Source organism: Phoxinus phoxinus (genome assembly GCF_949152265.1).
Source record: "Phoxinus phoxinus genome assembly, chromosome: 10".
In the NCBI taxonomy this organism is placed as follows: Eukaryota; Metazoa; Chordata; class Actinopteri; order Cypriniformes; family Leuciscidae; genus Phoxinus; species Phoxinus phoxinus.
This window is the reverse complement of record NC_136885.1, coordinates 8581248-8597998: the sequence shown is the minus strand read 5'-3', so window position 1 is coordinate 8597998 and position 16751 is coordinate 8581248. Positions and strand designations below refer to the sequence as shown.

General features: G+C 36.6%; 1 protein-coding gene across 1 annotated transcript; it reads right to left on the bottom strand.

The window, feature by feature from the left end:
- Positions 1–565: 565 nt before the first annotated feature.
- LOC307005667 (uncharacterized protein) lies at positions 566–8124 on the bottom strand (the record flags this gene model as incomplete). Its single annotated transcript, XM_079626037.1, has 7 exons — positions 8071–8124; positions 2338–3252; positions 1654–1750; positions 1461–1571; positions 1191–1357; positions 699–1047; positions 566–571 (listed from the first exon to the last, which is right to left on the bottom strand). Exons 2-7 carry the CDS (start codon positions 3237–3239, stop codon positions 566–568), a joined length of 1632 nt encoding a protein of 543 aa, XP_079482163.1. The 5' UTR covers positions 3240–3252; positions 8071–8124.
- Between the last annotated feature and the right edge of the window lie 8627 nt (positions 8125–16751).

Sequence of the window (16751 nt, the reverse complement as noted above, 5' to 3'; positions counted from 1 at the left end):
TAATTTCTCATATGCACACTTGCATGTAGCAAGTTCATTTTAAATGTATATTTTACATTGTCACAGTGCCTTGGGTTGTTTTTTCATATCTACATTCATTTTTAGAATTTAGTTTGTCGTCTCTTGAAATTCTTTCCATACTTTCGTTTCATGTTTTTTGCTCTGTGTGGAAACAATGGTCTTATCTTTCTCGTCAAGTCTGTAGTTACTGCTGGAAATGCTGCTGCCGTTCTAGTCATGCTGGCATTTGTGACACTGTCATGCAGGTTTTTAATTTGCTGGCTAATGTGCTGAGGAATTGTCTGCCATTTCTGCACACTCTCCAGTATTTCATTTAGCTTCTGCACTTCAGTTTTAGAGTGGTTTGCTGCTGTGTTCACATTTAACTGCATTGACGTGTCTTCTTGCCATAAAGTAGGTACAGCTCTTGTCAAGATGACATCAAATAATTCACATGCCAGTAGAAGGCAAGCACATTTCTCATTGTATGAGAATGTACAACAGGTGCATTGAAATGTCATCGCAGAAGTGTGGTAAATTCTCTCAAGACATACACTTTGTACATCTACCTCTTTTGTGTCAAAGCACAGAATGGAGTAGAGCTTATTTTGCTTAAGTACACTAGCATGTGCATTTATTTGATGATCCAAAGAAGAAAATTTTTGAGAGTCATATTTACTCAGTAAATCAGTAACTACCAGGTGTTTACAGCGATGTCCTCTGATTCCTATTGGGCAGCTACAAAAACTTTCAGATGGACAAACTTTGTAGGATAGACCAGGGGTTTGTTCTGATGGAACTTCATAAAGGTATGTGTCATTGGATATAAGTTTAATGCTATCTTGCCAACCTTTTTCCACCAATCTAGAGGCAGACTTAAGTATTTCTTCTGACTTCAAAGAGGCATTTTTCATTCTTCCAACTGCCTGCAAATCGTGAATGACCTGGAAGTATCCATCTGTCTTCTTGATGAGAATGCTGATAAGATCATCCAGTCTACGGTTCCTAATGCCACCCAAAAACTGATATTTTAGGCGATGGAAAAATCTAATTGGACAAGCAAAGAAAAACAATACGTTTTAATTTGATTATGTTCGTTTTTTCTTTTGATATAACTACATTCCAAATGCTTGTGATTCTATTACATTAATTTGCATTAGTTCAACATCAAGTTTCATTTCAAATATTACCTTTCAACAAGATTGTTTGTATCGGAGTCAGCATGGTTGTAGCACCGTCCATAGTCAGACCATGTGTGTCCTATTTCCAGCCAGTGATCCTTGAAGTATGAGCAAAGAGCTGGGAAATCTTCAAACCTCTTGAGGAATTGCTCAGCAGTTGACTTAAAATCTTGATGCTATTTTAACAAAAAATAAAATAAAAATAGGTGATTTAATGTTTACTTTAAAATAGTTATATAAATAGTAATAGTACAAAATTGAATTGTTGATTTTACGCACTGTTGCACAAAGCTTCATCTTTCTGACGAAGGAGATTATTTCTGTTCTAACATCAGTATTTGATGGCCCACTGACTCCAGAGTCTGTCTTTGAAAGCCAGCGCACAACAGCCTGAAAACAGAGACAATAAATAACTTTGGTATTGGTACATTTTCCAAATATAAAGAATACATAAATCTGTATGCATACATACTTGCATAACATGATACCAGCAAAGCAAGATATCTGACTCTGGGAAGACTTTCTTCAAGGCATTAATCTCACACATATCCTTATCCACCATAAAGCACCTAGAGGAAATAAAATAGCATACAAGAAGGATGAAGAAACAATAGCCATGTTAACTAATATATATATATATATATACATTCTCTGAAAACAAGTCTTTTAAATCTTATGCAGTGTTTTTCTTGTGGATGTTGTCACATTAATGCATGACCAATGTGGTGTAGTCAATTCAATAGTTCACAAAGACGAAGATAATCCAAACAATTGCTATTTAATCCAGGAAGATGAAGAGTACACGCACACAAAGGGTAACATATACAATCACTGACCAGGTGCTGAACAGAACAGGGAGACTTTATAAGGGGACTAATAAGGGGGAACAGAAGCAGGTGCGAATGGTTAAGTAATAGGGAGACACAATGAGGGAAAATTAACTGAACTAGACATGACAGAAACTAAAAGAAGACATAAAAAAAAGTTCATAACCATGTACAGATGTACAATACCATGGTAAGTACATGTAACATATGTAACAAGGACACTGTAAAATAAAGTGTTACCGAGTACATTTTTGGCAAGGCAGTGATATCTCGGGCCAGACCAATGCTTCTACTACATTTAAACAAACTAAAAACTAAAATATACATACCTTGGTGCAGCAGGACACACTCTCCTTAACTGCTGCAAAGCTATCTCTAGTGTTGCCTCTTTCTCATTGTCTGTTACTATAAAAGCGACTGGAACTCCATGGCCATAGTCATCTCTTATAGCCAGGGTATAAAGTGGAAACTTATACTGGTTGACGCAATGAGTAGCATCCAAAAATATAACGTTCTTTCCATGTCTGTGTAGATTCTCTCTCATGTTGGGAGTCTGAAGGATAATTATGAGATCCTTTTCATTGGAAAAAGGCTGAAAAAAAACAACATTGTCCTTAAGGGTACTGGTCAATAACTTGGCTGAACTAACAGCATCATCTTTATGCAAGTGGCTTCGGCGTACCAAGCATGTACGTATATTCTCAATGTCCTTTGGAGTGACAAAGTACTGACGGTTGTTCAAGTCTGTGTGTCCTTGAGATCTGGACCATTTGTGGGCTTCCAGTAGAATGATATCTGGCTTGACACCCAATGAGATCCATTCTTCAATTTGTTTGACCAAATCTTGACACACTGTTTGAAAGTGTCCTTCTTGTTCACAAGTTGCGTTGTGCCCATTGTGCTCTTTGCTGGTGCGTTGTACAATGATTTTGTGGCTCAGCCAATCACTTTTAACCCTAAATGATGTGTAAGCTATACATCCTGAGCTCTTGTAACTTCCATCAACAGGGTTCCCTGACCGGATACAGTAGAAAATGTAGTACCCTTTATCCTTGTCCTTTTTACTTGCAGAATTTGTGTTTCTAAAATTTGTCAAGATTTTAAGTTGTTCTTGAATGAACATCTCATGGTTTTCTTCTTTTTTCAGGACATGCACATCAACTGTAATATTTCTGTTTTTTCCTCGTTGTCTCTCTTCACGCAACACTGTTTTCATAATGAAATCCTCCATTTCTCTTTACAATCTGGGGAGAAAAATATTTATTAACTCTAGGGTTGTTGTCTCAGGATGAAGCTCTTAGTAACAAATAATAATAATAATAAGAAGAAGAAGAAGATGAAGAAGAAGATGAAGAAACTATCACCAATTAATATATTCGGTAACACTTTACAATAAGGTTCATTAGTTTACTACATTAGTTAACATTAACAAATAATGAACTGCACTTATACAGCATTTATTCATCTTTGTTAATGTTAATTTCAACATTTACTAATACTTTATTAAAATCTTGTTAACATGAGTTAATGCACTGTGAACTAACATGAACTAACAATGAACAGCTTTATTCATATTAACTAACATTAACAAAGATTAATAAATACTGTAACAAATGTATTCCTCATTGTTAGTTCATGTTAGTTAATAAATTAAAACTAATGTTTAATAAATGAACCTCATTGTAAAGTGTTACCATATATTCTTAAGATAGTGTAACCTCTATTATTATTAGAGTAAATATAACTCAATGATGTTCCCAGGCCAACACTGCAAATGCTCTACATAATATTTGAATTTCATTCATAACACCCTGGGTCAGCACAAGATAATGAGTTATAATAATTATTATTACTATTATTATTATTGTGACATAGTGTTAGATTGCTGTTTGTCTTATATTAAATATTGTATTATTAGTATTATTATTATTATTATTTAAATGCAGTGATATATTACTGTTTGTCTTATATTATATGAGTTATAAGGAATGCTGTCCCTGGGTCAACAACACAATATATTTAATTATTATTACATAGTAGTGGATTACAGTTTGTCTTATTTTAGATATTGTATTATTATTATTATTATTATTATTATTATTATTTAAATACAGTGATATATTACTTTTTGTCTTATATTATATGAGTTATAAGGAATGATGTCCCTGGGTCAACAACACAATATATTTCATTATTATTACAAAGTGGTAGATTCCAGTTTTCCTTATATAAGATATTGTATTATTATTATTATTATTTAAATACAGTATTATATTACTGTTTGTCTTATATTATATAAGTTATAAGGAATGATGTCCCTGGGTCAACAACACAATATATTTAATTATTATTACATAGTAGTGGATTCCAGTTTGTCTTATATCAAATAGTGTATTATTATTATTATTATTTAAATACAGTGATAGATTACTGTTTGTCTTATATTAAATATTGTATTATTATTATTATTATTATTATTTAAATACAGTGATAGATTACTGTTTGTCTTATATTATATAAGTTATAAGGAATGATGTCCCTGGGTCAACATAAAAATACGATGTCCCTGGGTCAACAACGCAATATATTTCATTATTATTACAAAGTGGTAGATTCCAGTTTTCCTTATATAAGATATTGTATTATTATTATTATTATTATTTAAATACAGTATTATATTACTGTTTGTCTTATATTATATAAGTTATAAGGAATGATGTCCCTGGGTCAACAACACAATATATTTAATTATTATTACATAGTAGTGGATTCCAGTTTGTCTTATATTAAATATTGTATTATTATTATTATTATTATTTAAATGCAGTGATATATTACTGTTTGTCTTATATTATATAAGTTATAATGAATGCTGTCCCTGGGTCAACATAAAAATATGATGTCCCTGGGTCAACAACACAATATATTTCATTATAATTACATATAGTAGTAGATTACAGTTTGTCTTAAATTAAATATTGTTTTATTATTATTATTATTATTTAAATGCAGTGATAGATTACTGTTTGTCTTATATTATATAAGTTATAATGAATGCTGTCCCTGGGTCAACATAAAAATATGATGTCCCTGAGTCAACACAATATATTTAATTGTTATTACATATAGTAGTAGATTCCAGTTTGTCTTATTTTAGATATTGTATTATTATTATTATTATTATTTAAATACAGTGATATATTACGTTTTGTCTTATATTATATGAGTTATAATGAATGCTGTCCCTGGGTCAACATAAAAATATGATGTCCCTGGGTCAACACAATATATTTCATTATTATTACAAAGTGGTAGATTCCAGTTTTCCTTATATAAGATATTGTATTATTATTATTATTATTTAAATACAGTATTATATTACTGTTTGTCTTATATTATATAAGTTATAAGGAATGATGTCCCTGGGTCAACAACACAATATATTTCATTATTATTACATATAGTAGTAGATTCCAGTTTGTCTTAAATTAAATATTGTTTTATTATTATTATTATTATTTAAATGCAGTGATAGATTACTGTTTGTCTTATATTATATAAGTTATAATGAATGCTGTCCCTGGGTCAACATAAAAATATGATGTCCCTGAGTCAACACAATATATTTAATTGTTATTACATATAGTAGTAGATTCCAGTTTGTCTTAAATTAAATATTGTATTATTATTATTATTATTATAATTTAAATACAGTATTACATTACTGTTTGTCTTATATTAAATGAGTTATAAGGAATGATGTCCCTGGGTCAACAACACAATATATTTCATTATTATTACATAGTAGTGGATTCCAGTTTTCCTTATATAAGATATTGTATTATTATTATTATTATTTAAATACAGTATTACATTACTGTTTGTCTTATATTAAATGAGTTATAAGGAATGATGTCCCTGGGTCAACAACACAATATATTTCATTATTATTACATAGTAGTGGATTCCAGTTTGTCTTATATTAAATATTGTATTATTATTATTATTATTTAAATACAGTATTATATTACTGTTTGTCTTATATTATATAAGTTATAAGGAATGATGTCCCTGGGTCAACAACACAATATATTTCATTATTATTACAAAGTGGTAGATTCCAGTTTTCCTTATATAAGATATTGTATTATTATTATTATTTAAATACAGTGATAGATTACTGTTTGTCTTATATTATATAAGTTATAATGAATGCTGTCCCTGGGTCAACATAAAAATATGATGTCCCTGGGTCAACATAAAAATATGATGTCCCTGGGTCAACACAATATATTTCATTATTATTACAAAGTGGTAGATTCCAGTTTTCCTTATATAAGATATTGTATTATTATTATTATTATTATTATTATTTAAATACAGTGATAGATTACTGTTTGTCTTATATTATATAAGTTATAAGGAATGATGTCCCTGGGTCAACAACACAATATATTTAATTATTATTACATAGTAGTGGATTCCAGTTTGTCTTATATTAAATATTGTATTATTATTATTATTATTATTTAAATACAGTGATAGATTACTGTTTGTCTTATATTATATAAGTTATAATGAATGCTGTCCCTGGGTCAACATAAAAATATGATGTCCCTGGGTCAACAACACAATATATTTCATTATAATTACATATAGTAGTAGATTCCAGTTTGTCTTATTTTAGATATTGTATTATTATTATTATTATTATTTAAATACAGTGATATATTACTTTTTGTCTTATATTATATGAGTTATAATGAATGCTGTCCCTGGGTCAACATAAAAATATGATGTCCCTGGGTCAACACAATATATTTCATTATTATTACAAAGTGGTAGATTCCAGTTTTCCTTATATAAGATATTGTATTATTATTATTATAATTTAAATACAGTATTACATTACTGTTTGTCTTATATTAAATGAGTTATAAGGAATGATGTCCCTGGGTCAACAACACAATATATTTCATTATTATTACATAGTAGTGGATTCCAGTTTTCCTTATATAAGATATTGTATTATTATTATTATTATTATTTAAATACAGTATTATATTACTGTTTGTCTTATATTATATAAGTTATAAGGAATGATGTCCCTGGGTCAACAACACAATATATTTCATTATTATTACATAGTAGTGGATTCCAGTTTGTCTTATATTAAATATTGTATTATTATTATTATTATTATTATTTAAATACAGTGATAGATTACTGTTTGTCTTATATTATATAAGTTATAAGGAATGATGTCCCTGGGTCAACAACACAATATATTTCATTATAATTACATATAGTAGTAGATTACAGTTTGTCTTATTTTAGATATTGTATTATTATTATTATTATTATTATTATTATTATTTAAATACAGTGATAGATTACTGTTTGTCTTATATTATATGAGTTATAAGGAATGATGTCCCTGGGTCAACATAAAAATATGATGTCCCTGGGTCAACACAATATATTTCATTATTATTACAAAGTGGTAGATTCCAGTTTTCCTTATATAAGATATTGTATTATTATTATTATTATTATAATTTAAATAGCCTACAGTATTATATTACTGTTTGTCTTATATTATATAAGTTCTAAGGAATGATGTCCCTGGGTCAACAACACAATATATTTCATTATTATTACATTGGTAAATTACAGTGTTTCTTGTATATATATATATATTTAAATATTATATTATAATTATTATTTAAATAGGCTACAGCGATTGAATAACCCGCATTATTGGTTTTTGGTCCCATCCGCGAAAGTGGATTAGTATAAGGGTCGGCTAAACGAATGCACGGGAAAAAGTAATAAATCAACGGGAGAAAGTATCCGGCTAAACGATCACGGCCCGGGGGAAACACCACACCATATGAGGGGGCGCGGGGGTTTGGTCGATTTGCACCTTATATGAGCAGCTTAGATTAATTTAATTAATTAATTAATCGTGAAATTGAAATTAGCACATTATACTGAGGAGAGTATTGAGTAGCATATATGGACACATTTGAAATTATAAATGTTAAAGAAATTGCACTTACCTCGATAAAAGTAGAGACGTTGAAGGTTCAAGGCTGCCAAACTCAAAATGTGGCGCTCAATCTGGATGATGTCACGTGATGAATATGATTGGTTGATCAATTTGATGAATCTGATTGGTTGATCAATTTTACCTTAAGCACCTCCCTTGTTGTCCCAGGAACACGTCTAACTCAGCAGAATCAGGACGTGCGAGTGCAGCGATCGGTGGTGCAAATATCAGATCCATTGATATGAACAAAGCCATTGCGTTTGTTAAAAATGAAAAACTAGAGCAAATACTCCAGAGGTATGGTAAAATAGTGAGTCCTATACAAATTATTCCTCTTGGATGTAAAAATCCAGAGATTAGACACGTGATGTCTTTTCAGCATCAGAACCTCATCCGGACGGAGCACTTTCTGCTCCCGGTGACTTGCCTGAGGAGACCGGTGCTGGAGGTATCTGGAGATGGCCTGGCGGAGGCTGTTGAGGAGGAGGCTGGCCCGAGTCATGTTCCCGCTGTAACGCAGGCAGAGACGAGCCCGGGACAGGTGTGTTTGCAGTCCATGCCTGAAAATGATTTGATTTGCGATGGAGGACAGTCGTAGCCTGATAAAATTGAGAGTGATTCTACTGATGACTCGTTTAATCTGAGTAAAGATTACATTTTATCTCAAGAACCTTTGGATTTAACGGGTAATTCAGAACATAGCCTCTATTGGCCAGCATCACACGCATCACACACATGACCAGCGTCGGCTAATAGTGAGCCTACGTTCTGCCGTACAACCCAGAAGCGCTGTGTTACGTGAACTCACTCAGAGGCCCACACAGAAGAAAATGAATAGTTAAATAAAGTCGTTTTTTTTTATTTTTACTTGGACTATTTTAGCAATGTTTTTACTTACTTTCTGGGCCGGCAAACAAGCTCTCAGATTTTTTTAAAAAATCTTAATTTGTGTTCAGAAGATGAACGAAAGTCTTACGGGGTGGGAACAACATGAGAGTGAGTAATTATAGACAGAATTTTCATTTTTGGGTGAACTAACTCTTTAATGGATGACTCTGACAATGAACATGATGATACAGAGTTAATGGTAAATTACGCAGTGGATTCGGAGCTCGTCTCTGGAGGTTGGAGGGATATTATTATGAAGGCTCTGGAGGGATATATTTTTTACAAGAAACTCACACGGATGGTAATAATCAAATTCAGTGGCAGAGAGACTGGAATGGACAGGTTGTTTTGAGTCATGGTTCAAGTAACAGTGCAAGAGTTGCTATTCTTCTTGGAGATGAATTTAAGGAACAGAATGCAAAGAGTAGATGTTGTAGATGGTCTTCATTTTTTCACTCTTCAATGTATATTCCCCTAATATTGGGACTGAACGTACACTTTCTTTGGAAAACTTTATACAGCATTAAGCAGTGTAGACAGGGTAGGAAAAAAAGGGTAGGATTGTTGTTTTGGCTGGAGATTTTAACTGCACTTTAGATCACACAGTAGACAGGAATGTACTCAGTACAAGTCCCTGAGTCAGTGATGTTCAAGTAAAAGTGATGTTCAAGAATCAAATCAAAGTTCAAGTAGAAAAAAAATTGGTCAGAAGTATACTGCACATAACAAGAATTTTCTTGAAAACAAACTTTGAGACAACTTAACCAAGATATGTTGCAGCTAACTATTGAAGAATATGATGGAAGCACTGTTGAAGTGTTGGAAACAAGAAAAATTATTCTCCACAATCTCGTGGAAGAGAGACTTTGATTCGTTGTTGAGAAAGTTGTTGATAGAAAAACTTTAAGTCATCTGAAACTTCCAGAAGAACTTCCAGTTGAAACAACTGATGAACATGACATAATTACTCATACACTGCATTTTTGTGAAAATCTTTATAGAGCAGAACCATGTGATAGAGAGATAACAGAAACAGTTCTCCAGGATCTACCTCATCTGACGGGGAGCGTGACCAATAGCATTGATTTATTGAAGAAAAAAACAAACAAAAAAACACCACCACCACCACCAAAAAAATGGCATAAAGGGCATGTGCTCTACACAGGTTGAGCTCTACCTGTGCACATGTCTGGTATGGGTTATCACCCATAAAAAAAAAGCGAAGATCACTTTTTACACTTACAGAAAAAAAAGCTAAAGAGGGAATTGGTCATAGAATGGAGGAAGTAATAATTAAAATATGCCTAAAATGTAGGATATCCGTTCTCAGTGTGGAGATGTACAGTTGTACACGTTCTCCTAATTTGTAAGTTGCTTTGGATAAAAGCATCTGCTAAATGATTAAATGTAAAGGTAAAAAAACTAATTGGATTTGAAAGTTTCTGCCTCACAAATGAACAGAGCCCTTTTGTTGATTAAGTTATTGTTTATAATGTGCCACTATTCATACCCAACTGTGAAATTGATTGAGAATTACTAAATTTGCTAGTGGTAATTAAAAATATTCTGCTAGGTTGTAAAAATAAAGCACATCCTCTCATTTAGAAGCCAAGTGTTTATGTCAGGTTGTCACAGCAGTCTTATGGAGAAAGAAGACCCAGATGCAGAATGACCAAGGGATGGACAGGGCAGTCAACAGGAGAAAGGGAAGACAGATGAGACCTGACCCAGGCAAAGCTAGGCTGGAGAACCGAGGAGATGGTGTAGCACCGGATAATGACAACACTGGCGATCAGGCAGTAGCTTGAGGAACCAGAGGCTGGAAACTGGAAACAGGGTGGATCAGGATGGAGGACAGGAACAAACACTAGACGACAAGAGAGAACAACAAGAAAAAGCAAAATCTGACTCAGCACAGCAAGCAGAGAAAATAAAAATTTAACTGCAGATATAAAATAATAAAAAATATAAACAAAATAAAATACTAGGAATAAAAAACTAGACCTGGCAGGGAACACTGTCTATAAAGATCAGTAGACAAGCAACAAACCAGCAGATACATGAGGTAAAGGAGCACAATGAAAAGGGACTAGAGCACATGAGGATCAGGTGAGGACAATTACTGAAACAAGGACCACAAGGTGTGCTCGACATCGGCTGCGACTGGATGTAACCGATCGGCGAGAGTGTCCGCGTGCAGGCGGGGAGGAGCTGCAAACAGAGACGTGTAAGTCGGACACTTTCTGGTTCTCGTAGTGACCGCTCACGTGGTGTTTGCATACATTACCACAGCTGAAGTGAAATAAATGCAATATTTGTCAAATGATTCAGATTTCTCTCGGCACATCTACTAGAAGACTGACAACTGTCAGACACGTTGGTCACGTCACATCTACGTCATCAAGCTCAGTTTGAGCCTGCGCAGTTCGCCTAGCGATCAGGAAATGAGTGCTTCAAATGGGCTTTACTTTTCTCCGTTGTAATCTATGGGGTCGCTGTGTCCTATCTTATATACTGTCTATGCGTGCAGCTCCTCTGTAGAAGCTGTGCAGAATGAATCAGCCAGCTGCTCTCGAATCACTCTTGCAGTACTTTGATGGCATACGTCACAGTCACGTGGCGTCGGAGCTGTATCAAGTCGGACAAAATGTCTAACCTTCTAAATTTCTAACAATAACATATTAATTATAATAAAATCCATTTCATGACCCCCGCTAAATGTGTTTACTTTTTAAACTATTATCTAAAAGTTTCTAAATATTATTTTGACAATAGTTTTGGCCCTGAGGGGCTCTGAGGGCATAGAGGACCCTGAAGGGTTCCCCTCTAATAAATAAAACTATATATTATATATATATAGGCTATATATATATAGGCTATATATATATATATATATATATATATATATAGGCTATATATATATATATATATATATATATATATATACATACACACTGTATGTATTAACATTATAAGTGAACCTCAAGGAACATATTCGTAATAATAAAATCCATGTCATTACCTCTTTAAATGTATATGACATTTTAAGAAGACTAATGATCTTCATACAGTTAGGAGTTTAGACATTCTCTCTATCACTTAATACTTGAAGGAAGTGATGGTAACACTTTACTTTATTTATTAAACAGATTCTCAAATAACAATATGCATGACATATATGGAAGTCATCGCAACAGACTGTTTTTTTTTTTGTTTTTTTTAACTTGAAGCCTTCATCTTTCATGGATTATAAAGGTGTTCATAATGTACATGACGTTAACTGACCAGATAATATGTATATTAACAGAGAGTTCCAGTCCTCGATGCTGATTGGTCACTCTCCGAGTTTTATTTACAGTAAAACATGGCTATGACCGCTTAATCTAACAAATCTGTGTGTGACTGCACCCTTAGTAACCACACTTGCCAGCAAAAACCATACATATGTTGTCAAAACTGTTCCATGTATTATGTATTTCAGAAACATTAAGTGTTTATTATTTATTTAATGAAACCTTAGTGACCCCTGCTGGCGTTATGTCCCCTGTTAAAGAAAGTCTACTTATGAGGGAGACACATTGCTGTGTGTGGAAGCTCAAAGTTTCTGAAGTGTAGAGGGAATATTATTTAAGTTGTCTGTTTCAGCTATGGATGGTACTTAATGTTCATTGAGTATAGGCTACTATTTAATGTTTCTTTTTGAATCTTAGACAAACATGCTCTGTCCTGTGAATATCATATATATATCACTCTTCAGTCGAGACTGTATTCTCAATAAAGAACGGCCTCTCGTACCTTATTGCTAACTGTCATGTTCTGTTTCTGTTGGTGATTTCCCTGTTTGCCTGTCTGTTTGAGTTCTCATGAGTCTCCTTAGTTACTGATTGGTTATTTATTCTGTTCAGCTCTGTCCTGATTACTCACCTTTGTTTGCCTCATGCATTTATACCCTGAGTTTCCTTTCAGTCGTTCACTTTCGACGTAGTCGACGTTCGACTGAATGGGATCACGCCAGGGATGCAGTCATCTTCGAGTATTATTGAAAACGAGCCAATGGAATTGGTGTGCTTGACTTACATCACACACTCTGCCCCCGTGGTATAAATACGTAAGTGGATGCACGCACTAGTTGCCTTTCGCTTCGGAGCCGATCGTTTGATGTCTCTGAAGAGTGCTGTTGTTTACAATGAGCGAGTGTGTCTGTGTTCTTCTGGAAAACTCTCCCAGTGCTGGTGGTTTCTACAGCGCGAGTGCAGCGGTGATCACTAGTTTTGAGCTCTCAACTGCTGTTTAACAAGCAAACAATTTATAAATGTTTGTGTTTGTTGACGGCTGGTTAAAGGTGAGTGCTTCACTGTTTGGGCTGTCAGCACGCTGAAGCAGCTTTTGTGGACGGTGCATGTTCCCATAGTGGGAATATGACTGTTGCAGTGTTGAGATCGAGACTCGCCCGCGAATCTGGAGTCCCCGTTACCATGCCCCACACCCGGGTACCGTGTGGGATGGGTGATTGGAGGATAGTGATGGATGTCTCGCCCGGTAACCATTCCCTGTGGGCTCGTCACTCCTCCATCACACCGCAGCTGGTGGAATTTCCTGTTGAACATGCTGGTCCCTCTCTAATGGACCGATCAGCCATTTCAATTGGGTTTCCCCCAGAGGATAGGATGTCGATAGCAGCATCGGAGGGTGAGCTGGCGTCTGGAGATGACGACTCGGCTGCGTTATCTCCCTCTGGGAGTATAACGTTACCCGAGCCGGATCCAGAGTTGTCAGCTATGCTGAAACGGGCCGCCGAGGCTGCTGGGCTCGAGTGGAGTCCTCCACCGTGTCCCGCTTAATCTCGGTTGGTGGATTGCGCTGGTTCTCAGCTCGCCGCCCCAGTGCCTTACTTTCCCGAAGTGCATGGAGAGCTTATCAGGTTGTGGACGGCACCTTTCTCTGCCAGAAACTGCCTGAATAGCTTTTTTCATCCTCGCTACCCTTGACGAAGGAGCGGTAAACCACCTGTGTCCGGCAGCCGCTGCCTTTTGGACGGGGAATCCTCGTCTCCCCCTAAGGCCTGTGAGTTCTTGTCCGTTCCGACGGGCAGAGCTAACAAAGCCTGTGGGAAAGCCGCCTCCGCTTTCCGTGCCATGGCGCTGCTACAGGTCTATCAGGTCAGGGCACTCATGGACATGCACAAGGGTAGCCCAGACTGTGCGCTCATAGGTGAGCACCGCATCCGACCTCGCCCTCCAGGGCACGAGTGTCGTGGCGTGCGCGATCGGTCTGGAGATGTCCATCTTAGTGGTTCAGGAGCGCCATCGTTGGCTCGGCCTGGTTGATATGGATGCGATTCCTTTTCACTCGGCTTCTACCCAAGCTCAGTGATATTCATCGCACCTAGGTGTTGAGCAGATATGCTTTTAAAAGTTAGTGACTTTTGTCACACTTGGGTGTTGAGCAAATATGCTCCTAAAATTAGTTACTTTAGTCACACCTATGTGTTGAGCAGTGCTCCTGTCTTGTGTGCGCACATCGCAGTCTACTGGCGAAGGACGTGATGCAGCCGCTTCCTCCAGCTAATATGAAGGCCAGCTTTTATAAGCCCGTACTAGATTGTACCCTAGAGAGGTGGGTCACGACCATATTGGTTGTGTGTTAATTGAGACAGGCCCTTTTTTCGAAAGCCTTCATTTAATTTGTTACACAGATGCATTTCCAAATGCTCTGTCCCCAAGATTGGTCTGCAGCGTCCGACCTGAGAGACATGTACTTCAGATCTCTATCCTTCCACACCACAGGCCATCCTGTGTTCATGCGTTCGAAAGGTGTGAAGTATCAGTACAAAGTTCTACCCTTCAAATGCTCATAGCCAGTTGGGTCCTCAGGTCAACTGGAAAAGAGTAAACTTGTCCAAGGACTGAGGATCTCTTTTCCAGTTTGGAGATGGATTCGGTCCACCGTATCTCTGAAAAAAAGAGTATGTGGATTGTTAGTGCTGTATAGAAATGAGAAAGGGTCCCACTGAAACTCTTCAGAGGCTCCTGGGGCATACGGTAGACCCAGTCTCTCGGCTTCCACCATATGAAGACCGCTTCAGCACTGACTTCACGACAGAGTCCCGAAGTGGCCGTGGCAGAGCAGCGCACTCCGTGTGAAAGCACCCTGTCCTGCCGCCAAACCCTCTGCCCGTAACAGACCCTTTGTTACTGGCTGAGGGGCCACGTACAAAGAGCATGCAGTAACGGAGGTCTGGGCGGCCCTCTGACTGCATTAGCATCCATTGCCTCGAGTTGCTTGCAGTTCATCTCGCTTTGAGACACCGCTACTCTGAAAAAACTCTGGCCACAGCAGGCCCCGGGGCCCCTGCACTGTGCTAAAGTCAGGGAGAAGATGGAGCAGGTCTTGTTAGTTGCCCCATATTGGCCCTCTCCTCTCGACAGCCCTTCTTGAGTCCTTCCTCTGAGTACATTCTCAGGGATGGGGCATGATGGCACCCGCGTTTAGACCTTGGAGAGTTCCAGATACGGTTCTAAAAAGAACGGGACGTGGAGGTTCTGATTACTACAGCAATATTTTTATGCCGTAGAGACCATCACTTCCGTGAGAGCACCCTCTCAATGAGTCACGCTCCCCCTTAGAAGTGGAACCTATTAGTTGAACTGAGTCTTCTCTCGTGAGGAGATCCAGAAGGTGTTCGATCACTTCAGTGCTTAATTTCTGCTAATGGGTTGGAGTGAGGGCTGTCTCATCCACCTCAAAATATTGTTGCCTCTGTATTGAAGCACATCATGATGCAGTGGATACAAATCCGTGGGAAGCACGACTTGATCGTCAGGTTCCTGAGGGGAGCCAGGAGACTGAATACGCCTTTTTCTTTACCCTCTTGAGACTTATCTCTGGTGCTACTGCACTCCAGAGACCTCCCCTGAGCCCTGCAGGCAGTGAGTTAAAAATCCTGTTTTTAAATAACAGTTATCCTGCTTGCTTGGTCTCTATCTAGAGGGTAGGGACTTGCACGCATTTTCGGTCAACAAATCGTGCCTGGAATTCGGGCCGGCTAACTCATGAAATCTGAGATTCTCATGAAATCGTTTTCAATGGTGATCCCATTCAGTCGAACATCGACTACGTCGAACGTGAACGACTGAAAGGGAACATCTCGGTTGCGTATGCAACCCTCGTTCCCTGAAGGAGGGAATGGAGATGTAGTCCCTTCACCACTATTGCTGGACCACCGCTGACTCTGAGTTACGCTTGGCTCCTCAGCGAAAAAGCAACTAGTGCGTGCATCCACTTCCGTATTTTTACCTGCACCGCCGGAGCGGAGTGTATGATGTAAGTCCCGCATGCCGAATTGGCGTGGTACCAATGGAATTCATTGGCTTGTTTTCAATAGTACTCGAAGATGACTACGTCTCCGTTTCCTCCTTCTATCTGTACTGTCTTGACTTTTTTGCTCGCTTTTTTTTACTCATTTACTAAGCTGAACAGCCAATCAGAGCTCTCTCTCTTAATGGGGATAGGAAATATGGCTTAACTCATCATAAAACATACAGTATAATGCATTAATGACATACTTAAGAAATGTAAATCTGTTTAATATGATTTAGAAGGTTATACATTTTTTTACTTTAACTTTTTTTTTTGTTTATGAAAGTTTTTTATTTAGTTGCATTTCTATTCCATCAATGGTCATGATCCAGCAGTGATAGAGGGAATGTACCTATCGTTTGTTTGCAAACCACCATAAAACGCCAAAAGAAGAATTCTCTCTTTCACCGATGGCCCGACACCGGTTCTACATGTTGATTTGGC